Genomic DNA, 26,473 nt, shown 5'->3' with positions numbered 1-26,473 from the left:
CTCCAGGGGGGCTCCAGGCCAAAGTAAGGCGTGCGTGGGATTGAGGTGCGCGGGGACGCACGGAGGCAGACTGGACAAGCCAGGCATCCCCGGGTAGGGCCGGGGTTGGTCTGAGCTAAACGGCTCAGAGTTGGGATGGGTGGGCTTGAGCTTGAATAATTGGGTGCTCGCGTGCGTAGAAAGGCATGACGCAGCCTCTTCTTGCCATCAAGCCAAGCGAACGAGTCAATCGAGATTACTTAGGGTGTGACCGGGGCAACAGGTCCCAGTACCGGTCGTACCTTGCCCTTAACGCGCCTGCATTGTCTGTCGCGTGTGCAGTGCAGAGACCAGAACCGTTGACCGATCCATTCGTGATCCATCCAACCTCCAACCTCGAATCTGGATTCAAGAAGCAGTGCAGGCAGAGCATGTAGCGCAGGGCCAAGGTTGATGGAATTGATGGGCGCAGGAGTCGGAAGTGGTGAACCATGGGCCCAGTGCACGGGGCAGGCGGCAGGGGGTCAGGACTCATCCTGGCGGAGGCGGATCCCACTCCCACACCATAGCACAACCAAGACAACACAACGCAGACAACCCCTGCATATGTCACAACTGCCAGTCATCCAGTCTAGCGCGTCCCCATCCCGCCCATACCGCCGCCGAACAGGCTGCCCATAAGGTTCTGGAGCATGTCGTTCCCTCCACGAGGGGGCGGGATGAGGAACACGCCGGTCGAGATGGCGTCGATTGCCTGGTGTCAGCTGGAACTCTGCGCCATAGCTCACCTCAACCACCTCCTTCTGGGCGAGCAGGCCGGTGCTGCCCGCGAGGCGGCGGTACCGCGCGACGAGTTGCTGCCAATCACGCGCGACGCCGCCGTCCATCCCACGAGCCTGAACTGCGCTCGTTCCTGGAGCAGGCGCGCGCTGCACTGTCAGCACGGCGAGCTGGAGGAAGTTGACTGCCGGCCAAGTTGTGAGCTGCACGCCCTCCACCGTGCCGATGAAAGAGTCCTTCTGCGGCGAGGATGGGGCGGCAAGTAGCGAGAGGTAGCGCTGCAGGAAGGAAGTAGCGGCGAGGACGTTTGGCGGAGAGATGGCGAGGAAGGGAAGCACACCGCGCGCAGCATAGGCTCCGGGGTCCTCGTGTCCGCTGTTGCCCCACTCGAAGAGCATATCGGCCAGAAGGGTTGCCGAGTCGCGCTTGCCTGCGTTCAAGAGGTACTGCTCGGCTGGCTCAAAGAGGCGGTCTGGGGTCAGATTGGTCACGTGGAGATTCACCCTTGTAGTTCAGTTCGCCGAGGTACTGGTTGAGAGATGGGTCGCCGGCGGGGCACGTCTGCGCAGACCACTTGACGGCCGCGTCGGCGAGCTTTTTGCGCCATGGCCCGGCGGGAGGTGTGAGCGCCAGGAGCTGGGTCACAGTTGCTGCGGTCAGTAGTGAGGAGGGAGGGAGGTCGGAGGGAGGGAGATAGGGAGGGAGATAGGGAGGGAGGGAGAGAGGGTATGTTGTGGGTAGGAGGAGGGTGGTTAGGAGGGTGGTTGGTAGGAGGAGAGCGGGGAGGCCCAGTGGGAAGGCCGCCGAAGGGTGGGTTGGCACAAGCTTGGGGGAAGACGTACCGCGGCTCGCATCGCTCACATCAACCCCAACCTCGACCATGATCTCAATCATGCGCACACCGAGCTCGGATCCACTTGCCGCCTCTCTGCGCTTGAGGAGTTCGCGCGCGGCCGCGCTCAGGATCTCAATCGCCAGCGGTCCATGACCAGACTGCACGAGACGCGCGGTGGTGGTCAGCGCCTTCTGGTGCGCCGAGTACGCGTTTGGCGGGTCCTGCTCGATGAGGGCGAGGATCGGGGGAAGGAGCGCATCGAGCTTGGGCTCGCGCGTGCGGCGTGACATTGTGAGATGGTGGTGGTTGAATGCCAGGAATGTCGAGATTGTGACTGTGACAGAGACATTGTCATGGCAGGCATTTGGGCGTGTATGGAGAGGTCATTTCACGTGGCAAGCGGGACCAATTCGGCAGAGAAGTATTCTGTCACTGCATCACCATTGGGCAAGATAAGCTAGTCTGGGGACCTGCAACCTACCTAGTCTGGGTCGTGATTAATGCAAAACAGCCAGATCCGCCACCCAACCACCCTCTCCCCACGCTCGCCTCACCACAAGCCACACTCCACACTACCACACACGCCCTGCGCCCCGCACGAGCTCACAACGTTGGGCTTGATCATTTACATGGTGTCATGGTCGTAGGGTCAGATGTATATCCCGAAATGGATATTAGAGGTCTACAACCCTCCGCGCAATGCGAGGACGAGGTGGATCGTCGTTCCCGGCGAGATCTTGTAGTCCTGGATTGTCTTGTCGTCGGCCCTGCTGTCAGCGGAGAGCATCGCACAGAGCTGGCATTTAAACAGACCGGAGACGCGTCAGAGAAGATGCAGAGCGCCCCTGGATGCAAGGAGCTACAGAGGAAGGGAAGGAGTTGGGGAGGGGTGCGCCGCAGTCGCAAGTTCTGCGCGACACTCCCACCCAAGAGGTACGCCGCAAGCCGCGTATCATACGCACAGGAGGGTGAATGGACTCGCCGACGAAGGCTCACCCCGACAGAAAAGACCCTAGCGTTCCGACTGCTGCGCCCAGCACCTTCCTCCGCTTACACTACTGCACCTCACAGCGTTCCGTGGCTGCCTCCCACGTCTCAAACGCGAGTATGGTGTTGGTGTTTCCGATTGCGGCGATGTCGCAGAAGGCACCCAAGAGGGAGGAGAAGCACCCAGAGCGCTACGCTCGCGCCTAACGGTCTCTCTCCGTCGCCTCCACCGCGCGCACCTTCCTCCCCCTCTTGCACCTTTACCCCGCCTGAGCACCCAACCTGACAACCTTCCTTGACACGCGTCCCACTGCCCACAAGTACGCGTGAGAATCTCAGTGCCGCGCACAAAGAGCAATGGCAATCGGCGCGGCTGCTCGTCGCCACTTCCTCACGCTGCTGGCCTGCGTAGCACCTCCTCTTCCCGCACCTCTGTGACTCGTCCCGCCTTCCTTCTCTTCACTCTCCCTCACTCATGGCACTCACATTGCCTTGCCACCGAAAATCAGACGTTGCTGGACGGGCGGGATGGCCGCCTTCTCCTCGACGCACTCCTTAACCTTGGAGATCTGGTGTTAGCTCCAGCTTCATTCGTAGGCCAGCTCCCAGACAATATAGCTGAAACGTCCACTCACTTGCCATTCAGGCTGGACGTCGATCTCGACTTCCTTGCCGGTAAGAGTCTGGAGTCAGTGCCGTGCTTCGCAATTGTCAAGTCACGCCCTTCTCAGCCACCGCCTTCCTCAGCAACCCTCCTGATCGGTCCTGGGAACTAACACCCAGGCTCAACGGGTACTCACGCGGACCTTGAGGATCATAGCGTCGAATGTGTCGGCGCGAGTGAGAGTGAGAGTCTTAAGTGTTGTTGCTAAGTGCTTGGGTGGTACTCTGACGCGCCTTATCCGCACAGTCAGCATCCACCAACTCGTCACGTGACGCGGAACCTAATTGCCACCCAACGTCTCGAACCGCCGACAGAAGAAAGAAGCTCAACTCGACTTGATTGCTAACACTTCCATTCTCTCATCCACCATGTCAGCGATACAACAACAACCAGTGCCGTCGGTGCTGGGGCGTTCAGCCGACATTGTGCGCCCCGATTTTCACCAGGCGAACCTCGACATCGAGCAGTACCTCAAGCAGGAGCGCGGGATGAAGCTCGATTCTGGTATGCTCTCTTCCCCTTGATCATGCTAACATCAGACGACCAAATCTGCCGTATGAACCTCAATCCTCTCGGCTGCCCTGTTGGACCAGCACTCTGTCCACTGCGGCATACGACGCCGGGCCCGAACAACTTCAAGCCCACCCCGCCGCTTCCGACCCACCCTCGCGAGCGCGAGAAGAAGACGACAGTGTGCAAGCATTACCTGCGTAACTTGTGCAAGGTCGGCGATAACTGCGAGTACACGCATGACTGGAACTTGCGTACCATGCCCATATGTGTGTGGTTTGTCAAGCTCGGCAAGTGTGAGCTCGGCGGCGAGTGCCTATACTACCATCCGCGTGATCGGCGCGTCGAGTGTCCCGATTACAACCGCGGTTTCTGTCGGCTCGGATCAGAGTGTCCACGCCGACACGTAAAGCGGACACTGTGTCAAGCATACCTCGCTGGATTCTGTTTGGATGGGCCAGACTGCGCCAATGCCCAGTGAGTAGCAGAGAGCTTGATATCTGAATGATTACTAACACCAGCCCATCGCCCAACCTCCCCAAACCAGAGACGTACTTGAATCCCCCCGCTCCTGATCCCACGAATTCTGGCCCACCGCCACAACTACCGGCGGGCTATGGGCGTTGGCGCGAGTATAGGTACGACCCGAATGCGGTGGTCGTGCCCGCGCCGGCGTGGCAGGAGGGCGGGTCGCTGCAGGGCTGGCGCAGCGGCGGGTTCCTGTCCAACCACGCCAGAAGAGAGGGACACGACGATAGGGGGGGGGGAGGCGGACGCGGCGGATGGATCAAGGACCTCAGCACCGTGCTCTGCTTCAGGTGTAACCAGTACGGCCACTTTGCTAACCAGTGCCCGAATGATGCGGTCCCCGGTGACCGTGGAGGTTTGCAGCGGGGTGGAGGTGGACCTGGAGGTGGTGGTGGTGGAGGGCGGCACCAACGCGACTAGTCGTGGGAAGAGAGGACGAGAGGAATGGAAAGGAGGAGAGAAGATGGACGAGGGTAGAGACCCAGAGAGACCCTGTACGTTAATAGCATGGCATGTACAGAAACATTTACCGCAGACGAGCACGAGAACAATGAGACCTGGTGTCAGAACCCTTTGTCGTCAGTCACAAGCTCGGCCCAGATCTTGCACCACCAAAATGCTAGGACATGCATCTCTGATTGAATGAACAGGCTATATGCTACTATACCAATACACTAATACCCTCCGTTGCGCGCAATCATCGCCGCCCGTTCGGGGTTCATCCCTGAGCCGCCCGCCGCAGGAGGGGGAGGCGGTGGTCCACCCCACTGGTTGAAGTGCGACGGTGGCGGCGGCGGAGGGTAAACCCCAAACCCAGGGGGGCCACCAGGCCCACCAGGCCCTCCTGGGCCACCGGGACCGCCAGGTCCCCCTGGAGGAGGGCGCATGGGCGTGCGACCACCCGCGTACCCCTGTCCGTAGCCCGGCGTTCGTCCCCCCTGGTGTGGGGTCTGGCCGTATCCCGGAGTCCGGCCACCATGCGGCGTCGCGCCTCCACGCATTCCCGGAGTCCGGCCCCCAGGCGTACGCCCGCCCGCGCGGATACCGGGTGTCTTGCCGCCCTGTCCCTGCTCGCTTAGCCGGGACGAATACTGCGCCTTGAACGCGTTGCAGAGCTCTGTGACTCCGGGCACCTCGGCGTTGTTGAGCTGGTAGGCGCCCGGGAGAACCTTGACTGGCCAGGTCTGAATCACGCCGCCGTCCTTTGTGCTCTTGTTCAGGAACGCGAGCTTCAAGTAACCAGGACGGTCCGAGTCGATCGAGAAGCCGTAGTTCGACCGCCCAGGGTGGGCCTGCACGTAGTTCTTGAGGAAGCCTTCGAGCTCGTCCTCTGGCTTGTACTTGTCGTTGACGACCATCTCGTCAAACTTGCGCGCGATCGCCTTGACGTGGTTGATGATCAGGTCGTCGAGGTCCGAGTACGTGTACTTGTTCCCGATGCGGAGGATGCGGCCGAGTGCGTGCTCATGCGGCTTGTCGATTTCCTGCACATCTGCTGTTAGCGATACATTCACATAATCAGCTCACCGATGTGCTGGTACACGTCCTCGTCGACTTTCCAAGTAACCGCGAGGTGGTCCGGTCCCTTGGACGAAGGGCGGATGACGACGTCGCCGCGCGTCATGCCCGCGAGGAACTGCTCGGCCTGGCCCGAGTTCATGACATGCCAGTTCGGGTGGTTGACGACACGCTTGACGGATCCGGCCTTGCGAGCTCGCTTCTGCGACGCGGCCTCCTCGGCCATCTGCTGTCGCCCGATGTCGTTGTACTCCTCGTTGCGGAACGGCTGCATGAACGGCTGGCTCTGCACCAGGTCCGATTGACGCGTCGAGATGCGAACCTGGAACCGCCCCGGTTTCGGCTCGAGGACGACGGCCGTGATTGCCTGTCCGCGGTTGAGCACCTCGTCGACCGAGTTGATCGGGTCGTCCGACACGTACTCGCGCTCTAGGACTGCGTCCAAGCCTGTCTCGAGCTGACAGAACGCGCGACCTGACAGCGCGCGCCGCACGGTCGCCGTCACGCGCAGACCGGGCCCGATCGTACGTTCCGTCTCACCCGTGAGCATTGTCAACACCTCCCAGTCGTTGGGAACGTAGAACATAGGGCGGCGGTCCTGACGCCACGCGATAAGCTCAGACACAATGGCGCCGAGCGTGTGCCGCTTGTTGCCCTCACCCTGGCGTTGGAGGTTGAACGCAAAGTCATCGAGGTTGAGCTCCTGCAGCTTGCGCTCGCGGTCCGCGTCCTGCATGAGCTGCACAACAACTTGCGACTTGTGCTGGTCGGCCACGTCCTCGGCGTCGAGGTCGAGGGCGTCCTGGCACATCTTCTGTGCAAACTCGTAGTCCTCAGGGTGGATGCGCGTCATGTCCAGCGGCTCAGCCTGTTCGCTCGGGCTGTCGTCCTTGTCGAGGCGGAAGTCGTTCAAGTCATTGTCGATACACAGGAAGCCAGCCACGTTCTCGAAGATGGTTGGGCCGAACGTACCGTACTCTGACATCTGCATGCGATTTAACAGGGGTCCGTGCTTGTTGATGGCGTTTGAGATGACGTCGGCCTTGCGTGGTCCGAGACCAGCGACAAACGGAACCATGTGGCGCGTGTAGGGGTCGGTGACGGCGCTGTTGACCTCGAGGCACGCTGCGCACACCGAGTTAACCAGCCCACGCTCAAGGTGCGTCAGGAGACGCTCAGTCGAGACGAGCTGCTGATGGTGTTCAATGTACGTCACATCTGCGATGCGGCGTCCAAGGCGGCAGTACGCATTCAGAGGGTTCTGCACATACCGCGCGAGGCCGAGAGCATAGCGGCCGTTTGGTGGCAGCTCGGGGTGCTCCTTGGCAGCCTCCTCCGAGTTCATGTACAACCTCGCCGTCGCGTCGTTGACGAAGATAAGAGGCTTCATGAAGCGCTGCAGATGCGACTCAAAGTCGGCCATGGCGTCCTCGAAGTCCTCGTGCGAGCTGAAGTTCTCAGACACCGGCGGGCGCGCGCCGCCGGGGAGGTCCCGCATCGCTAACTCGCGCAGCGCCGACTGAGCATCATCGCGTAACCTGCCAGTCTGGACCGAGAGACCACCCATAACGATGACCTTCGGCTGCCTCTTCTCCACGAGTTCGATGAACGCAGAGCGAGGTCCAGGGTCGCGCAGGTTGTCGAACTTGCGCGGCGAGCGAATAGCTCCCTCGGGGTCCACCGTCACCGCGACGACGGCATCGTGTACCGTTCCCTGGCCGACAGTAATGGCGAGGACCGTTGGCGTCTCGCCCACCGCCATGTCGCGCGTGGCGTACGGGCGCATGTTGACACGGAACTCAAGCTCCTCGCGGCAGCGCTCTGCAACGAACTCCTCGGCCTGCGTCCGCATGTGCTCCTTGAGCCAGCGCTGGGCAGCAGGGATGTACCCCTTGTTGACGACCCGCTCGATGATCTCCTCGCGCTGCCCATTCCACGACTGCGCCGTCTCACTGTAATCCTTAGACTGGACGCAGCGCTTCAATGCGTCGAGGTACTGGGCAAACCCGTCCGGCTGGAGCGAAAACTCTATCTTCAAAAGTCCCTCCTCCTCCGCCTTGAGAATGTGGAGGAACTGGGGTGTGTTTTTGAATAGCTCGACAGGCTTGTTTGTCAAGAATTTGAAGGTGTGGTAGGCGTGGTACTGGTCGATAACGGTCATACCGCGGTCAGTTGGGGTTGTCGACACCAGCGAGCAAGCCTCAACGAACTCGCGCGACTGCTGGCGGATGGACGGGTCGCGAGAGAACTCGGCCGCAAGGATGCGCTTGGCCCCGTTGAGCGCGTCGATGGCCGTGTGATACGGCGTCCCATCGCCGCAAAACTCCTCAGCCAAATCATTGGGCATCTTCTCAGGCGTGGGTGGTGGGGCGAGCGGCTCACCACCGACGACGTTGAAGGCCGTCGCGATTTCTGGCACATTGATGCCGAACGCCTTGACGAGCTGCATGATAGGCCCTTTGCGCATCTCGATGTCGCGGTTGCGCTCTGGTGGACGCCTGCCGCTGCCCTCCTCGAGTGCCTCCTCCTCCTTGATAGCGCGGATGTCGTCGGCGTAATGGTAAGCCAGCCACTCCCCTCCTTCGCCTGCAGCCTCGACGGACAGGTTGCACACAGAGGGAAGAAGCGTCTGGGTAAGGTAGGCGTCCTCAACGTCTGGCCGGCGCTTGCAGATCTTGCCCCACAGGTCCTTGACCTGCTCACAACGTTGCCAGATGGCACGGAACTTGATACCAAGTCCGTACAACGTCCACAGGTCGTCGCGGTCGAGGAACTGCACCGATGATTGGCCCTGGTTCTCAAGCACACTGAACGCGTCGCGCTTGTAGTGCCAGAGATATGGCACCTCGAGGTGCATGACGAACATCATGTTGAGCGCGCTCGAGACCGCCTTAATGAAATCCTCCTGAAGATCGAGGCGCGGCTGCGCAGGCTCGGGGTTGGGATCATTCATCGACGGTTCTGGCCAGAGCAGATCGGTATCCCCACAGAACAGATATTGTGTGCGTGTGCCGATTTTGTTATGGGCCCAGCTGGCAGCAACATCGGGAGGAGGATACAGTGTATCGGCAACGAGAACCGGGTTGTCTGAAAGCGTCGAATTGACGAGCTGGTGCCTCTCTGGCCGGTCCACATGGGCGATCGCGCGGTCTTCGTCCTGCAGCCGGCGCTCCTTGATCTCGGCGGGGTCGAACACATCCTCGAGACGGAGATCCTTCTTCGCGTCGTCCTCGTCCTCGAACTCCATGCCCTCCTCGCCCTCGAGCGCCCAGTCGTAGTCATGCCCGTCGCCGAACACATCGAAAATCTCCTCCCACGAGCTGTCATCAGATTTCTTCCACCGGAGGGAACTCACTCTTTGTCCACGCCTGCGAGTTCGGGACGTGCACGCGCAGCATCGCGGCGGCGCTGCTTCTCCTCGCGCTTGCGTTCCCGGCGCTGCTCTTCAGTCTCGTTACGGGTCCGCTCTTCGTCCTCGTCCTCCTCGATGAAGTCGGCAAGATCGTCGTCGTCGTCGGCCATACGCTCATCGTCGTCGTCAAACATGCCCTGGAGGCGAGCGTCGCCCTCGTCCGACCCCGATCGCCGACGTAACCGCTTCAGTGGGCGTGACGAGTCCCCGACGCCGGCATTCTCGTTCAGCAGCTCGAGGTCGTCCTCGGACAGCTCTTCCTCCTCTAGCCGCTGGCGCTCACGCTCTCTACGGCGCTTGCGCTTGCGCTTCTCCCGGCGCCGGCGCCGACGCTCCTCCTCGCCATCCTCCACCGCATCTTCCTCCTCGTCATCGTCACCGTCCACGATGAAACCCTCGGCGATCCGGCGCGCCTCCTCCGGATCGTCCTCGTCGGACTCGTCGGAAGAATCACGGTCCGGATCGCGCTCGCCGTACGGGCGGATAACCTCGCCCTCGCCTTCCGAGGACGCGGCGTCCTCGCGGTCCGACATTCTGGTGGAGTGGAGGTTGGGTGTTGGTTTGGGAGCTCGGGGTTTTTGAGCCGGTGCCGGACGGCGCAGTGTAGACTGGCCTGTCTTTGTTGTGTGGTTCTGGCTGTTGGGATAGAGAGAAAGAGAGAGTAGTTGAAGAGGTAGATGTCGTTGGAATCGGGTGTTATGATGGCAGTGAATAGGTGGTGACTGGCACCAGAAGTGGCCACCCAGACGGAAATTCGGCGCCAGGGCGTGTGGCACTCGGATTTCAGTCCTTCCCCGCACCAACAACATCAACACGCATCATATACACACCGTCATCTAAACATCTTGCTCGCATTGCTCGCATTGCTCGCTGCTTGCTGTCGATTCTAGCTCTCTCGGAATCGACTGCGTTAATCGATATGTCCGCATTCGGGTCGGGTTCGGCCTTCTCATTCTCGTCACCCTCATCCTCCACCAACAAGCCATTCTCGTTCTCCAACAGCGTTCCCAAGCACCCCACCCCTCTCGCCAACACCTTCCTCCCTCCGTCCTCGACCTCCGCTTCAGCCACTGACATGGTCATGGATGGCTTTGACGACGACGAAACAGATGTCTACGAAGAGCACCTCGACCCTCCAGCGTTCACTCGCCAGGACAAGGCCAAGTGGAAGGCCAGCGGGAGGACGCTGCTTGCGGCGGCGGCGCGAGTCGGAGGAGGCGTCGCAGCCTGGGTGGCGAAGCAGGTGAGTTACAGCTGCCTTTGATGTCTTCTGACCTGCAGCCGTCCAAGAAGGCCGACGAGCCGGCGATCCTTACGGACAAGGAGCTCTCTCTAGCCGACAACATGGTGTACATCTCTGCTATCAACTCCTTCCCTCCAGCATTGGAGGATTTCTTCTCGTCGACCTGCACCGTGTTCACCAACCTGCAGCAGATTATTGCATCAGCAATCAGACTGCCTGCGCCCGGGGCTGGATCCGGGGTTTGGGACACCGAGGGTAACCTCGTCGCACTAGACGGTGTCCTCGGCCCGCCCGCCCCGGAGACCATTGTCCACATGCGCAAGATCGTCGAGATGTACCTACAGGACATTGACCGGATCCGCCATGCCGACGACATTGCGGTGCGTAACGATTGGTTGCTACATTGCTGACGACCAGGACGATACCAAGCTCACGTTTAACGACATGTACGGCATCTTCAACCTCGTGCGCATACTCTACCTTCCCGCCGACGGCCGCGGACAGACGTTGTTGGGAGAGGAGCTGCTCGACTGGGTCAACCAGTCGTCACCCGCCGCCATCAATGACGACGGTAACGAGATCATGAACACGCAACATCCATGGAACAACCCCATGTTTTGGCCCTTCCTCAACCGATGCGTCCTCCGTGGCTTCTTCCCAACCGTCGCGCAGTTCCTTAACACTCTATCCAATCACCCGCACCCACCAATATCCAAGCTGGCCGCCATCGTGTCGCAGTACGCGTCCTCTTTCCCTCGCTCTGAGAACTTTAGAGAGGACCATGCGTTCCTCACTGAACACAAGAAGTGGCTTGTCCGCTTCCGTTCCGACGTCGACACTATCACTGGCGGCCGGAGCCGTTCAAACTGGCTGGGCACGGACAGTCATGGCGACCTAGAATGGAGCGGGTGGGAGGAGAGCTTTAAGAGCTTGGTTGAGCTCATGGAGGGCAAGGGGGACCGCGTACTGGCTGAGGCCAACGACTGGCGCGAGGCGATCGGCGCTTGGGGAGTGCTCGTGGACGTGTGGTTGAGACGCGACGATCTTCCGTGAGTGCACTGTGTGTATGCCGCTGATGGCCAGCGGTGCGATTGCCCGAGTTCTTGACGAGATTCCGATCGACTCGACGATAGAGGATGATGTCGTCTTGTCCAATATCTGCCTCGGGCCCAAGGGCATCGCGGCTGCCCTGCGCGCATCTGGGAATATTGACACCTGGTTGGCAGCGCACCTCGCCGACGTGTTTGACAAGCTTGACATGGTGCCCGACGACGACGAGTTCGACATGTCAACGCGTGACTATCTTCTCTTGGCCTATGCGGACAGTATCATGGACAGCCCGAGCCAGTGGAAGCTGTGGCGCGTCATAGCCGAGTATCTCGCCACCGCGGCGGATGAGGGTCACAGCCGGTTGCGCGAGTACATTCTCCACGTCGCTCTTCCATTCGGATCCGCTCCTGGAACGGACAAGGAAGGTACAACGATGGAGGTCGAAACCGAGGATGACGAGGACGCAGTGGAGGATCGCGACATGAAGCATTTCTTCGACTTGCAGAACACGTGCATGAGCCTCAACTTGCACGCCGAGTGGCGTGAGATCTGCACCATCCTGGCCAGCCACTTCATGCGGCGCCGAGAATATGGGCGCGCCGCGTCTCTCGCAACGCAAGCGCGGGATGTGGAGATCCTCGAGCGTATTGCGGAGAGTATTGTCGCGACGTACATCACACACGGCGCCGAAGAGTACCTGAAGCAGGTTAACTCTCTGCCGGCCAGCCTCCTTAGCGACACTCCCATGCTCCTCGAGGACGAGTTCGACGATGAGGACGGCAGCGGACCGCTTGCGCTCTACGCGCAGCGTCTCATTTTCCTGGCCGAGTTCCGTGATTATCTACTCTTCATGGCGGAAGGCACGCGTGACAGGGCAGCGACTCGCCTCGTCAGCTTGATTGACAGTCCGACGACGCCTGTCGCCTTCACGGCTGTGCTGCTGGCAGAGAGCGTCGAGCTACTGGAGGACGAGGAGATCCATTTGGGCCCTGCTGGGACATTCGAGCTGATGCGGACGCTCGAGGACACCCTCGGTGCCGCACGCTTCGCTCCTCACGACTACCTCCACATGCTGTGGCAGTACCTTGAGCGTACCGAGCCGCAAAACGGCAAGGGCAAGGCAAACGACGCGACGAAGGAGGAGGAGAAGTGGGCCGCGCGGCCTCTGCGTAAGCTTGAGGTGGTGCGTCTCGCCCTCGCACGCAACCTTTCGCGTGCGATGGTGGCGGGTTTGGAGAAGTAGTTGAGGTGTAACACATAGGCTTCAGGGCCAATCGCATGGGTCATTCATTCATGTCATTGCATTTTGTGATGGACTCCAGGTGGCGTTTGGCTAGAATTGTATGTCTGGCCAGCCATACGCCAACGATGGCAGCCATGTGATGGCAGCCAGAGAATGCAGGCACGGAACAGCAAAGGGAAAGGGTAGGCGCGGCGTGACAATATGACATAAGCAGTGACATCCATGAACATGATCTGGTGGCAAGTCTGGCAAGTCAGGCGCGCAAAGTGACATGACAGTAGATGGCGTCGTGAATCTTGCATCCTGCATCCTGCAATCGTCCACTTTTTGTCAACCGCCAGCCGACGGTATGAGCGGGTGATGTGAAGGACTAATGACGACGGGAAGCTTGAAGCCGTTAACCCGGTTGTCGTCAAAATGCCCAACAACGTGGGATCTCAAGCCTTTAGTGGCTTTAGTGCATTAACATTACCCCCCACTTTATGCGCCACCTGTAGTGTGATGGTAATGCCGTTGCCGGAAATCTCTCCTCACATCATCCTTCTCACTCTTTCCACTCTTCTCGACACCTCATCGCGCCTACTTCTCACTCATTCTCAATTGTTCCTCGTCTCGCCGCTCGATTGTTCCCCCTCGCGTCCCCATCGCTCACCTCGCTCGGGTCAGGCACCCATCCATCCCGGAGTCGATCGGCGCCGGCCGCCGCGACTCAATCCATCACGATCTGTCTTGATCTCGACTGTTGACTGCGATCTGCCTACCCCTGTCGTGCCCGTCGCGCGTGTCGACGATAAACACGGCTCGACATCTTTAAGCCAGCGCATCACCTGGGTATGACGACCCCATCCAGAGCCTAGTCGCTCGAGCGTCTCTCTATCTCTGGCCACCTCTCGGTCGCTCCGCTAGCACGCGCCGATGGCCCGAACAAGCGCCGCGCCGGCGCTGCCCAGCTCAGCGTCAATTCCCTCTCTCCCCGTCGCGCTCCCTCCGCCATCAGGCCGTATACGGTCCAACTCAAATATCTCGGGCCGCCTGAGTTCGAGCGGCCGTCTCTCGCCTGCCGCCCTCGACCTGCTGCAGACGCCGCATCCCAACAGGGACCCGAACCGTGATCGCGGCGCATTGGAGCCTGTACCTGCCATGCCCACGCCTCCAGAGCGCTATACTGGCCGAGAGCGTGAGCGGAAAGGCTCGCACCCAGCTCCACCAGAGCGGCCACCAGAACGCAATACCAGCTTACCAGCGTTACTGGTCCCAGCTCCCTCCGTCGCTGTGCAACCCCCGTCTTCTTCCCAACCGTCCGCGGCTGCCCCGCCCTCTCTCTCTCCCTCCCAGGCCGCACCCCAACCCACTACGCCTCACACCCCAGCCAACCCTCCCCACGTCGCCTATGACCGCAGCGCAGTCGTCACACCGCCACCTCGACCGCCTCGCGGGCCACTCCGATCACCCGGCGCACCGCGGTCGCCATCGATGCCGAGCATCACCACTGAGCTGAGCCTGAGCTCCAAGTCCAAGTCGGTGCAGCTTTGCCGGCGCGCTCTCGAGCACTCGAAAGACAACGGCGACACGCTCGACATCAGCAGAGACCGCAAGCTCGACCGCATTGACGGCGAGATGGTTGACTTCTTCCGTACTCAGACAGGGCGCGAGAAACGCGGCGTGTGGCGCCTAGCACTCAGCTACAACGCGCTGCGCGACGGGTCTCTGGTCGCGTCCTTCTCCAAGCTCAACAGACTTCGATACCTCAACCTCAAAGGGAACGACCTCACTGCCGTCCCATCGCCGCTGCTGGAGCTTGCGTCGCTCGAGATTCTGGATTTGTCCAAGAACCAGATCACGGCGCTGCCAGAGCGGCCCGGCCGCCTTGCCCACCTCAAGGTGCTTTCGCTGTCCCACAACAAGATCTCGATACTGCCCACGTATCTCGCCGAGTTCCGGTACCTCAAAGTGTTCAAGGTCGACCACAACCCCATTGCGTCGCCACCGCGAGACGTGCTCGGCCCGTTGATCGAAGTTGATGTGGGCCAGTCGGTGAGCGAAAGTGGCGAGAAGGAGAGCAAGAGCTCCGCCGCGCAGCGCAACGAGGAGGATCTCAAACCGTGGATCGAAGGGTTGCGCCGGTATCTTCGGGATGAGATCGCCAGGGAAGCCGAAGCAGAGGCGGCGGCGGCCGCCGCCGAACAGGCCACAGTCGAAGACGCCACCGTCAAGGGTGTTTCAGATGAGGACCCAACTGTCGCAGCTCCTTTGTTGACTGGGTACGAGTGAGTTTATTCCAGTATCTCAGCTGATTCCAGCATGCCGATGGTCAGCGCCGAGCCAGCATCATATGTTCCTCCTCCACCTTCAGATTCTGGTTCGTCCCAGGTGACGATGAAGCCATGGGCACCACCGACAGAGGAGGGCCGTGCAACCCCGCATTTGTCGTCACCCGAAACAGGGATTGGGCAAAGGAATGGAGGAGGGACTGGATCCAGCGACAGTCTCATTCCCACTGCATCCTCTTCATTGTCTCTCCCTTCACACCCATTCCGGCACGACCGCTCCACATCCTTCTCATCAGTCACCCCACCCGTCTCCGCATCCACCTCATCATCTGCTTCCGCCCAGCAGGCCAAGTTCCCCCACGCCCCACCCGCCATCCCAAACGGACACACTCGCGGCGCAAGCTACACCGCGACGCAGCGGCACAGCGGCACGCTCACCGCTAAGAAGTCATTACCCGACCTGCGACAGAGCCACGCCAAGATTATTGAGGAACGGAGAGGCGAGGCAAAGGACGAGCTACGTCCGCTCGGTCTGGGGATAGGCCAGCAGCGTTGGCAAAGTAAGCTTCAGCGGCCGTTCGAGGAGACCAAACCTCCACCACGCCCTCTCAAGATGACGACGGACGCGATGCCCAGCCGTGCGCCGCCGTTACCAAACATGGTCGACCGACGCGACAGTCAGGACGGCCCGACCGTCGACGAGTCGCGCAACTCGTACTTCCGGCGCCTCTCCACCCTTCCCCCGTCGACAATCTCGAAACAGGTGTCGCCTGCGATGCTCATGTTTGTGGACTCGATTCGCGGCATCCTCTTCGCGCTCACGCAGACACACACCGCCCTGCGCCAGTACCTGAACTTTGCGGTGCCCGACCACGTCGCGACGACGTTTGCGCGCTACATGCAGCCTGCAGGCGAGTACGTCGCGCACTTAATCAACGCGCTTGATCGCTTCGACTCCATGTCGCGCCGCCCGACGCCTCCAGCCAGTGCAATCCGCGGTGTGGTCGAGAGTGCGAAGGAGACGATCAAGGTGTTTGCCAAACTCGTCGCCGTGCTGCGCATGCAGACTCCGGCGTTCCGCGACGCCGACGCTCGCTACACACGTTCCCTTCTTCTCTCCATCTACGGCGGCATGAATGAGATCGCGCATGCATGGCGCACCATGCTTCCCCTCCTGACGGAGATGCGGCCGGTTCTCCACCCTGAGAGTTCACCGTTCCGTCTAGCGCCGCCAATGTCCCAGTCGAGCAGCATGACGGGCCGCACACCCATCTCCCCTATTCTGGAGCAGGGCGAAACCACACCCGCGCGCTCGACCCTCGCTCCGACCGCCATGCCACCCGTGGGAACAAGCCCCCGCTCGAAATCCCGCCGGCACGCGGGCTCGTTCTCGGCCCAGGACGTTGAGAAGGGGATGCTGATGGGCTCGCCAGTGAGCCAGCGACACGAGTGGCCTGGGCCCGACATGGGCCGTATCTTCGAGGGCGCGGAGGGCGAGGGTACCGACGTTCCACCCTTCCCTCTGCACGCCGAGCCCGAACCACCGGCGGACACACCGCCGAGCGCGCGCGCAGCGGGACACGCGCCGACTCTCTCTGGCAGTTCGTTCCAGAGCGCACGCAACATGAGCTTTGACGTGCGCCCGCCAACACCAGCCAGCGCGACGCTCTTCGACGACGACCTGCTCGATCAGATAGAGCTGGCCACGGAGGTTGCGTTCAACGTGTGGCTCAAGGTTGCTAGCGAGATCGGCACGGCAGACGCGCCCTACACACACAGTAAAGCGGACAGCGCGGGAAGCGTGAACAGCCAACGCCTCTTGAGTGCCAGTGATGGACGACGACCACCCTCCATCCCGGCACGACAGTACTCTGAGCTGGTTGCGGCTCTCGGTTCCGCCGAACAGGTGACTGCCAGCTTGAAGGAGACGCTCGCCGGATTGCGGGCGAACCCGTTCGCCCCGACCCCGTGGCCGCTACACGACCACGCGCAGGGGTTCATCAAGACGGTCGTGCGGGTGATGGAACAGCTGCGAGCCGTCATGGTCCGATACGCGTTCAGTACATCCACGCGACAGTTGCTCTCGCGCCTCGCCCAGCTGGCGAGAGAGTGCGCCATCCTTATCCAGGTTAGCTCGCACCGGCCGACCAACTCGCACCCCACGTCACACGCCAGTTCACATGCTGGCTCACAGGCCGGAAGTATTGGCGGCATTGGGGGATTGAACGGACCCGTCATCCTCTCGCCATCTGTCTCCCGTTGCATTGCCGGAATGGATTTGAGCAGCAGTGAGGATCCTGCACCAGCCGGCCTTAGGGGGTTGCATCTCCCTGCCCGGCATGGGTTGCGGAACGGCTCGGTCGGACGACGCGATTAGCATTATAGTAGACTGTATGCATTGCTACAACACATGCGCAGAAGCTCCAAGATGAGAGTATGCATCCTATCATACAGTTGCACTTTCTGAATTACACATAGACGTACAAATCTTACTTGTTAGAGGCCGTCTGGACAGCGCTCGGAGGCGGCTCGATGTCCGTCGACTCTGGCAGTGGCACCGACTTCGGGTCCGGCACGTGCACATTATTCCACCGCTCCGCGTTCTCGCTTTTGCGCGCCTTGTACTCCGCGTGTCGCTCTTTTGCTTCCTGTTCCGCGTCGTGAACGTGCTCGCGCAGCGTCATCCGCGGTCGGCCGGCGTCCTTACGATGCGACTCATCAGAAGACGACGCGGAGGAAGCCGACTGCCGCGCGGTACGGCGGTGTGTCGCGCGCCTCGCCGTCTGCGCGCGCCGGCGCTTTACATTCTCCTTAGCACGGGCGCGCGCGTCCTCCTCTCCGTTCTTGCCGCCGCCTGCGGTGCTGGGCCCACCACCTGTCCCCCGTTCCCCGTGGCTGCCGACGCGAGATCCGGCCTCTCCGTCTGCAGCTGTCTCCGGGCGCTCGCGTATCGAGCTAGCCCGACTGCCCCGACTGAGCCGGCGCAGCCGTCTGCTCAGCCGCCTGCGTAGGTGCTGGCTCCCTTCAGTCTCGCTCCCACTGTCTTCAGCTTCATGGTCTCTCATGACCCAGCCCAAACGCCCACTGGGACTCCGGCGGTGTCGGATATGCACGCGGTGGCCGGCGTCGCTGACGACGTCGTACACCTTGTCCGCGAGCCAGTCCATCCACCTGTCGCGCTCTTCGTTCGCTTCGCGGTCCGCTGACTTGATGACCGAGCGGGCCATGACCTGTATGAACTTTTTGTCGCTCTTGACACGGCTGCTCGATTTATTAGGAGGAGAGCACGCGACTACGGAGGTGTCGGGCTGGGCATGTGGGTCAGAGGTGTTTCGCTGGGTATGTGGGTCGGCGGTGCTTGTGATTGGGGGGGTTGGCGACATTGGGCGCGAAGGACGTCGCGGAGGTGAGGGAGACGGAGGCGTCGTGGACGTTGGGCGAGAGGCAGAGACGGGAGGAGAGGGACAATGTTCATCTTTCGCACCGCACGGGTCCGGGTGACGGCTGTACTCTATTCTCGCATGCAAGTCCCGTAGACTGTGCAGGCTGGGGACGCGTCTCTTGTCGGGGCTGGATGGACTCCTCGCCCAGTCGTGCGGACGGAGGGAGGACGGCTTGGGCGTTTCTTCGTACTGGGTTGGAGAGTTAGAACCCCGCGAGACCCTGCGGCGGAGGTCTCTGAGTCGCCTACGGCTCTGAACTGACTCTCGGTCCGAGGGGGGACACAGATCGCGCTCGATGCCAGCCTCGCTCTCAGAGAAGGCATCGGAAGCGGACTCCCCCTCGTACGGCTGGCGGTCTTGCTTGCGCTCCTTCTTCCGATGGAACTTCTTCTTCCTCCTATTGGAGACGCCCTTTGCGGCCTTGCAGACCTTGACTTCGCGGTGCATGTCGCCCGCCTGCCAGCGCTCGAAGGATTTCAAGTCATCCCCTTGCAGCTGCAGCAGCGTGCTGCTCAACACGAGGATCTCCGCAAATGTGTCACGGTACCGCCTGACGCGTGAAAGCATGTCGTCCTGCTCACCGGAACTGGCATCGCCAAGGCCATGCCGAGCCACAGCCTCCTTCCACCTGCTCTCGGATTCAGCGCGGTAGTTGCCTTGCAAGTCGATCCCGAAATCGGAGAGGTGCAGCGCGTCGCGAATTTGTACTGCCAATTAGAAGTGTAACCAGGTCAAACAGCAACCCACAGTTCCGGTCTGCCAGTAAGACTGTGCGTGCTAGACCCTCGTCCATTGTGTCCACCAGCATTTGGCGGGATTGCGACTCGAGATGCGACACACGGTCGATGAGCGCTTTGGAGATCTTGAAGTCGATGTCCGCGTCGGGCCTGTCGATTTTGAGGTCGTCGAACACCGAATGTCCTTTGTTGTCCCGGTGAGCGACTGCCTTTAGGTCTAGGTTGGATTCGGCGTTGGGGTTGTTGCGGGCGTTGGGACCGTTGGGTGCGTTGGGACCGTTGGGGCCGTTGGGGCCGTTGGCGGTGTTGGAGATATTGCGTGCTTGATTGCCCGCCCCGCCTTCATCCTCGGATGAGCGCTTTGGCTGCGGCGAATCGCCCACGCGCGTCCCCTCGCCGCTGTTCTCTACAGCATCGGGGCTGTTCCGGTACCGCTCCAGGTCGGCCTTGTCCACACCACCAAGGGCCTCGACGACCACGTGGTGGGTCGTCGGGTCTTTCAGGAGCTGTGAGATGAGCTGCTGCTGTCGCTTGGATAACTCCACGCCCTGCGACAAGTCATTCTTGAGCGTAGCAAGCTTGGAGTTGTACCGTGTCCGTGCGGCATCCCACTTCTCGTGGTTCTTGAGGATGAAGTGCGAATGAGGCGCGAACGCCTCGGGGTCCTCTGCTCTCGCCAGCCGGAACCCGGTCTTCTGATATTTGTGTTCCGAGAGGGTGTACATCTGCGTGAGTCGACTGAATCCTGTCTCAAACTCACAATACCAGTGACCGAGTTGGTGGCGAAGCTCGTGATCATGGGCACGCACATCAATGCGTATATGACCCAGAAGACTCGGCCGCCTGGCGACGCCGGCGTGTAGTCACCCAGGCCGATCGAGGTCGAAAGAATTACGACAGCGTATACAGCGTTGCCGTAGCCCCAACCCTCCATTGCGTTGAAGCATGCTGCGCCGACGACGTAAAAGATTATGAGGCCGGTAAACGACCAGATGAGGTCGTACATCTGCAGCATGCTGGCATCAGCACCACCCACGGCGATGCTCACCTCTGCTGGTGCAGCTCGATCTGGTGGATGAGGCAGATCTCGTCGATAAGGGTCCCATATGGCTTGACCTGCAGAGCGGCGCGGTGCATTGCAATCGAGTATCGCTTGCGCCACTTGCAACGGCGATCTGCCGCGCGGTCCCTGATAAAGCTGATGATGATGGAAACCTGGTTGGCAAGCTGGGCAATCGTAAGGACAGCGAACGGGAAGATGAGGATCTTGGCCCATGTCGTAGTGGGTACTAGGTCGCCGTACCCGACTGTGAGGGTCGTTTGCATGGAGAAGTAGATGCCGTCAAAGTACTTCCAGCCTTCGAGGCGGGAGAAGGCGAGCGCTTGGAAGCCGACGAGCACAAACAGTCCAGTGATGGAGAGCATAAACTTGCGCCCCGTAAGCTGGATCTTGATATTTTCGGCGCTGTCGTGCTGGAATGCGAATACATAATGAAGGAAGAGACAGGTTGAAATGATGCCGGCGGTGATGACGGACACGACTCCTGCCCAGAAGCCCTCGTCGAAGGTGAAATCGGGATTCTTGTGACCCAGTGAGCCAAAGTACCCAATGTTGACGATGGCGATGATGGTTTTTGCGATCCAACAGTAAAGGGAGAGGCTGGGGTTAGTCACGACAGTGACGACGCATACCTGACAGCCTTGGAGCTGCGATGGGCCGAGCTGAAGCGGAGCACCAAGAGAATGTTGCCAACGATGTTGAAGGCGAGCCCGACGGCGGAAAGCACTACGCATGCTATTGGATCCTGTACCCCAACGCCGTTATCGTAGAACCAGTGTTGCTGGTGTTAGCCAGTAGTGATCTAGGAATCGGGATACGGAATGCGGGCGAACGGGCAACGGAGAGGGTTTGTGCGATCTATTGTATCATCTTGGCATGCCCAGACTTACAGTCAGGGCTGGAATGTCCAAGAGCGTTGAGAGTGGGGCCAAGATAGCCGATACGAGTGGCGCAAAGCGAGCAAAGTTGCGAAAGTCTGAGGGCTGGATGGGAATCGACTCGAGAAACTGCTCAAAAACCTCCCACCCGCGCGGTTCGTCTGAGCCTGCTTGAGAGGCATCACTTTCGTCATCGGCTGGTGGGCCGGTGTGGACGTCATTGTCCTTGTTGCTCCGCTTCTCGTTCATGACGATGACACGAGTTGGGTGGTCGACATGGAGAGTATAGTATTAGTTGAATGTATGCAAGAAGAGAAAGAAGAAGGAGAGTGGTTGATGAGTGGTTGATGAGTGTGATGAGTGTAATGAGTGTGACGAGTGTGATGAGTGTGATGGTTGACGTAGGTTGGATGATCAAATTGCAACTGTCACTCGAGGCACTTGCACACGGCCCCTTCATTAATTAGTGGCCAAAAGCCTTGGGTCAATCTACCAAACATTGATCCAGATACAAACTCGTCCTTTCGCCTTGACTGATAGAGTTTGATGACAACAGCAGTCACAGTCAAAGGTAACGACATTTACTAGGACCAAGGCGGATGTTGATGATGTTAGATCAAAGACATGCATGGTTTACTCGTGTCTCTCTTGTGACTTTGCTGTCGCTTGTTAGTTTACCCTAATCGGTAAAACATCGGATCGTATCGATCGTTGCGGAGATTAGCAGAATGACGGAGTGTTGAATCAAGTCCGTCTTGGCCTTGGGGAAGCGAGTTGAGCCGTTGATGGGTATCAATCCACGTGGATTCGGATCCGAGTGTGAGATGATGTCAAGAGTGAGTGAGATAGATTGAGTGAAAGACGAGTCGCAGAGACCAACAACAGACCGGGCTACCTGGGGGGCCGCAGGCAAGATGGGTGCGGCACTTTAGCTGTAACAACAAGATGACTTGCCACTTTAACTACATCACCCTTAAGATTCATTCTAAACAGCACAGCAAACACAGCAGTCGACTTGGTCATCCCTTGGCCTTTCGGCGCCAACAACTCGGCTCATTGAGACCGTGACTGCGGATTCCCTACACACAACGCCTCGTGCCCAACTCTTATTCGCGTACCGTCCTCGCCAATCTTCCCTTTCCTTTACCATCACACTACACTCTCATCCCCTCATGATGGATCCAAGTGCATTGCCTCTCTACAATGGGGCAACCCGAAAGCAGAACGTTGCTTGTGACGCTTGTCGAACAAAGAAGATCCGCTGTAAGCGGATGACCATTGCTCAAAAGGTGAGTGGGATGTTGTGGGTGGCCAATGACGCTGTTGGAGATATCAACGGGTTGTCGAGGGTTAGTGTGGTGTGAGCTCGCTCGCGAGTGCCTTGCTGGCAATACAAGATATGTCCAGCTGCGAGGCGGGATCGGGATCACCCATCCACCGCTGACATTTATCAGTGCGAGCAATGCGCTGGCAAGGGCCTCGAGTGTACATCAAACTACATCGAACAGCTTCAGAGCAAGCCGCGGCGTCCCCGACGGTTTCGCAGTGCAGACGACAAGGAGAAGCGGTGGAGTGGCGATGAAATAACGCGCGTCTCCCCCACTGTGCCAAGCCGACAGCTCTCAAATCGCTCGGCTCCGGGTGGCACAACAACCTCGGTATCCAGCGACAGCACAGGAACAGGGGCGGGTCCAGGCCCACGGATGGATGAGTACGTATCCACCGTTCCCCGTATCTCGGGCAACTTGCTGTGCTGACAAGGCAGTGCAATGGCTATGATGAGCTGGATGACCCCATCATCTCATCCCTTACTGTATACCCGTCCCGGTAAGCAGGACAAGGTCAACCAGCAAGCCGATCTGCTGCGGTATCTGTTTAGTCCAACACCTGTGCTACACAATGACTGGCGCTATTCGGACGTGGCAGCGCTCGAGCAGGCGCGCGCCAAAGCATGCGACCTGTGGGAGGAGCAGAGCGGGGCTGTATGGGACGAGACGCCAAGTGCTGCACACCTCAGTCTCTGGGCTGCTGGCGAGGTGGAACTCGAACGGTAAGCATACCATCCGAGATTACGCTAATGTCAGTGTGGGACAAGACCTGGTGGAGACTTTCTTTCAGGTCGTGCATTCACGTTTGCCGATCCTCGAGGAGGCCCAGTTCAAGGCCATGTACAATGACCCGGACGGGGCAATGCGGGAACCACTCTCTCACGCACTCCTCGCCGTCGTACTCGCCTTCGGGGCACGGTTTACTGAGCACGCGACATTCCAGGCCGACCGTGAAGAGATGTCGGGCCGTGAAGCCGAGCCTGGTCGCAGCCGCATGTCACAGCTCCTCGTTATCCGCGCCCGTGAAGTCGTCGAAGCCACAAAGGCGTTCCGCGTCGCGACCCTTGCCAACACTCAGGCGCTGATGATCCTTGAGGGTTTGACTGGACGTGAGTAGGCGTGTTCTATCAAGTGACTGACGCTAGAATCTGTCATGCTCAAGAAGCAGTACCGGGCTTGCAACCTCGCTCTGGCAGCGCGGCACCTTGAGTCGATGCGTGAGCCGATCCTGCACATTACACCTGCGTGGGACGACAAGCTTCGCACGCAGCTGGCGATTCGGATGATGATGAGCTTCGAGGGTGCGTTCTTCCGCCTACCAGATGCCGCGGTCATCGACATGGTGCCCCTCATATCCCAAACCCTCGTTTCCGCCAGCAACGACGACGAGGTGTGGTTGACGGCCGCGCGGGCCGGGGCTGATGTCTGCACCAAACTGTGTGCCGAGCTGTGGGTGCCCCGCACTGCGGCAAGCGGCATCCCGCTCAACACCCTGCGCGACTTTGTGCATGACCACAGCAAATGGCGCGACCTGTACTCGTCCAAGCTCGGGCTGCCCGTTCCGTGGCCAGGACACTGGACCGCGTTCACGATTGTCAAGATCCTGAGCACGGATGTGTTGTACCACGCGCTGTGGCTGGTGGCTGAGCGTGCGATGGCCGACTTTGGGGTTCAGGAGGCCGGGGAGGACGCGATGAGCGCCATGTTCTCGTTCGAGGTGAAGCAGGTGTGCGAGCGACTCAAAAAGGAGGCGATGCACTCTGCGATGAGGATTGCGATGCTGTCTGCCCTCGCGACTGAGCAGGGATATCTGCGTGTCGATCCGTGAGTGCAGTGAGCGAGAACGTGGCAGGCTGACTCTAGCCTCGTGCTGTACCGTCCGATCTACGATGCTGGCATGTTCCTCGCCCGGGAAGGGCTCGACGACTGCCTTGGCTGCATTGCGGGCCTTAGACTCTACTCGGCCGCCTATCCGCAGATATGGGAGCTGGCGGCCGAGATTGAAGCTGCGTTCTTCAATTCCAACACGCAGCCGCTGCTTGACTGCCCGCCTCTAATCTAATCAACGATGATTAGCCATGATTAGGAGCCACACATATCCTTATCCCTTTCGGATAAATAGATTCGAAAAATTGAAAATAAATAAGGGCCTCACTCGCCCCCTTCACGGTGACTTTTAAAGTCTGCGACATAGATTTCTGTTCAACAACACCCATCCCAACAGTGAGTACCTTTGGCGCAATGATGACCATTTGTCGCCCCAGTCCTAAGGCCATGCGGCTTGCGGATCCGACTTGCACCAGCCAAACAACGTGCCCACTGAGCTCTCTTTTCCCGTCTCTGGATGGATGCTGACTGCAGATTGTGTTCGTTTCCTCCTTTTCGATGTGCCTTGACGCGCGATAGAATGTATTCGTGAGTCGACCCGCTTGACTGCGCATGCGCGCACCCAATGCCCCTTGATGATGTCTACATTTCCATGCTAAGTCTGAACCTTTGTGACGACAAACATGTATCTAAGAACGGCCTTCTGAGGGCTCTCCATTTGTCTGCTTCTGGGATGTCGCTGACAGACAGTTAGTTGTGTAGCATGAGATGTACAAGTGTTCTTGCGATGTGTGGAGGATGGCTGAGCTGGAGAGCATAGCAGCGAGTGTGCGTTTTGCTATGGTCAGTTGATAACTCGTGGCCAGCTGGTCGAGCCACAGGATGGATCGGAACTGGCACGCGGCAGGAAGCAGGAAGCAGCTCAACATGTCGACTGAGCGCAAGACTTGATGCATTTGCGGTCCAGGCACGCCACGTAGTATCTGACGGCCATGGCTCCCAGCTGGGACAGTTTGATAGAGCGGCTGGATAAAATTGGGCGAGTGGCCATTCCGCGCCTGGCCGCAGTGAGGCGAGGGACTTTGAACTGATGCTCGACCAGTCATTCGAATCGGCGCGGGCAGCCATGCTGAGGGAATAGAGATGAGGACTACGCAGCCAAGGGTGTAATGTGTTGACGCACTCCGTCTCAACTCACACCCACACTCACAGCTTGCTGCCTGATTTCCCACCGCTGCATTCAAATCGTAGGGCATGCACCTACCATCGCCCACGCTCGATAACGGGATGGATAAGGCCACCCCCGACACCAACGAGCCCACCCTCGCGGCGCTGGGTCTCCCTGCGTCGAGCTGGTGAGTCAGGGGTCGTACGGCGTGGCTTGTTGTCCACATTGTGCTCCTCTGTATCTTTGGCATGGGTGTCTTGTTGTCATTCTTGGTGAAAGTACCGTTTACATGCTCAATACATGTATCTTCTATTTTATGCGCCCAAGCATCGACGAATCTCCTACTCGGTCGCCGTCGTACAAGCCGACAGTTTCCGCGCCATCGCTGATACTACTCGTCGGCGTATGGCTTTGGCGTCTTATTTGCCTAGATCCACAGAGGTTCGGACTGTTTACCGAGTATGAGTGGGGCTTCATAGCCGGTCGCTTCTATCCGCAGGACCGTTTGAGGCGTCTCGGGATATTCTGCAATGTTCCTCAGTCATCCACCCAAGATACGGCTACAGAGGCGGGAAGGAGGCTTAGAGTGGGTTAGCACTGAGATATGGACTGTGATCGTTGTGCATGCATTGGCAATGCTCGAGCTGGCAACGCATTCAAGCTCTCACTGCTCGTTATCACGCAACTCGTTCCTGCGACTTGGACCCTGATATCCCCGGCACTTGCTCGGTGGCGATGGAAACCCCGCTTCCCATGACAATGCCAATGTCGCAATGTATCCCCATTATAGACATGAAGAGAGTTGGAGTTTGCCGAGCTGGGGCAAGCAGAAGCAGAAACGTGGGCGCGGGCGCAGGCGCAGGTGTATGGTGAATAGAGAATCGATCGATCGAGGGAGGTGGATGCGCCGCGGCATAACCGTCCATTCCCAGGACGTAACGTACGACCCGCCCAGGACAATACTAATACAATGCATGGTGGGGTGATATACAGAATGAAGGATAGGCGTTCTA

General features: G+C 59.5%; 8 protein-coding genes across 8 annotated transcripts; 4 read left to right on the top strand and 4 right to left on the bottom strand.

Annotated features, from left to right (window-relative positions):
- Positions 1 to 610: 610 nt before the first annotated feature.
- On the bottom strand, positions 611 to 1,884 carry CcaverHIS019_0101070 (uncharacterized protein; the record flags this gene model as incomplete). The annotated part of the gene is made up of 4 exons (XM_060596645.1): positions 611 to 733; positions 768 to 1,231; positions 1,263 to 1,409; positions 1,602 to 1,884. 4 exons carry the CDS (start codon positions 1,882 to 1,884, stop codon positions 611 to 613), a joined length of 1,017 nt encoding a protein of 338 aa, XP_060452655.1.
- A 392-nt stretch (positions 1,885 to 2,276) lies between these two features.
- Positions 2,277 to 3,399, bottom strand: CcaverHIS019_0101060 (uncharacterized protein; the record flags this gene model as incomplete). Its single annotated transcript, XM_060596634.1, has 4 exons — positions 2,277 to 2,361; positions 3,068 to 3,150; positions 3,217 to 3,264; positions 3,382 to 3,399. 4 exons carry the CDS (start codon positions 3,397 to 3,399, stop codon positions 2,277 to 2,279), a joined length of 234 nt encoding a protein of 77 aa, XP_060452654.1.
- A 214-nt stretch (positions 3,400 to 3,613) lies between these two features.
- On the top strand, positions 3,614 to 4,615 carry YTH1 (uncharacterized protein; the record flags this gene model as incomplete). The annotated part of the gene is made up of 4 exons (XM_060596623.1): positions 3,614 to 3,749; positions 3,785 to 4,232; positions 4,277 to 4,575; positions 4,605 to 4,615. 4 exons carry the CDS (start codon positions 3,614 to 3,616, stop codon positions 4,613 to 4,615), a joined length of 894 nt encoding a protein of 297 aa, XP_060452653.1.
- A 342-nt stretch (positions 4,616 to 4,957) lies between these two features.
- On the bottom strand, positions 4,958 to 9,746 carry SPT6 (uncharacterized protein; the record flags this gene model as incomplete). The annotated part of the gene is made up of 3 exons (XM_060596612.1): positions 4,958 to 5,775; positions 5,811 to 9,121; positions 9,157 to 9,746. The coding sequence occupies 3 exons, from the start codon at positions 9,744 to 9,746 to the stop codon at positions 4,958 to 4,960; spliced, it is 4,719 nt and encodes a 1,572-aa protein (XP_060452652.1).
- A 386-nt stretch (positions 9,747 to 10,132) lies between these two features.
- CcaverHIS019_0101030 (uncharacterized protein) lies at positions 10,133 to 12,749 on the top strand (the record flags this gene model as incomplete). Its single annotated transcript, XM_060596601.1, has 4 exons — positions 10,133 to 10,456; positions 10,495 to 10,836; positions 10,874 to 11,505; positions 11,540 to 12,749. 4 exons carry the CDS (start codon positions 10,133 to 10,135, stop codon positions 12,747 to 12,749), a joined length of 2,508 nt encoding a protein of 835 aa, XP_060452651.1.
- A 915-nt stretch (positions 12,750 to 13,664) lies between these two features.
- Positions 13,665 to 17,396, top strand: SOG2 (uncharacterized protein; the record flags this gene model as incomplete). Its single annotated transcript, XM_060596590.1, has 2 exons — positions 13,665 to 15,016; positions 15,050 to 17,396. 2 exons carry the CDS (start codon positions 13,665 to 13,667, stop codon positions 17,394 to 17,396), a joined length of 3,699 nt encoding a protein of 1,232 aa, XP_060452650.1.
- A 112-nt stretch (positions 17,397 to 17,508) lies between these two features.
- Positions 17,509 to 21,386, bottom strand: TOK1 (uncharacterized protein; the record flags this gene model as incomplete). The annotated part of the gene is made up of 7 exons (XM_060596579.1): positions 17,509 to 18,280; positions 18,725 to 19,169; positions 19,210 to 19,924; positions 19,960 to 20,215; positions 20,248 to 20,859; positions 20,892 to 21,040; positions 21,150 to 21,386. The coding sequence occupies 7 exons, from the start codon at positions 21,384 to 21,386 to the stop codon at positions 17,509 to 17,511; spliced, it is 3,186 nt and encodes a 1,061-aa protein (XP_060452649.1).
- Positions 21,387 to 22,408: 1,022 nt separating this feature from the next.
- Positions 22,409 to 24,527, top strand: CcaverHIS019_0101000 (uncharacterized protein; the record flags this gene model as incomplete). Its single annotated transcript, XM_060596568.1, has 6 exons — positions 22,409 to 22,426; positions 22,592 to 22,848; positions 22,903 to 23,187; positions 23,222 to 23,574; positions 23,611 to 24,289; positions 24,329 to 24,527. 6 exons carry the CDS (start codon positions 22,409 to 22,411, stop codon positions 24,525 to 24,527), a joined length of 1,791 nt encoding a protein of 596 aa, XP_060452648.1.
- Between the last annotated feature and the right edge of the window lie 1,946 nt (positions 24,528 to 26,473).

The sequence above is a fragment of the Cutaneotrichosporon cavernicola genome (genome assembly GCF_030864355.1).
Source record: "Cutaneotrichosporon cavernicola HIS019 DNA, chromosome: 1".
NCBI lineage: Eukaryota > Fungi > Basidiomycota > Tremellomycetes > Trichosporonales > Trichosporonaceae > Cutaneotrichosporon > Cutaneotrichosporon cavernicola.
This window is presented reverse-complemented; position numbering and strand designations above follow the sequence as displayed.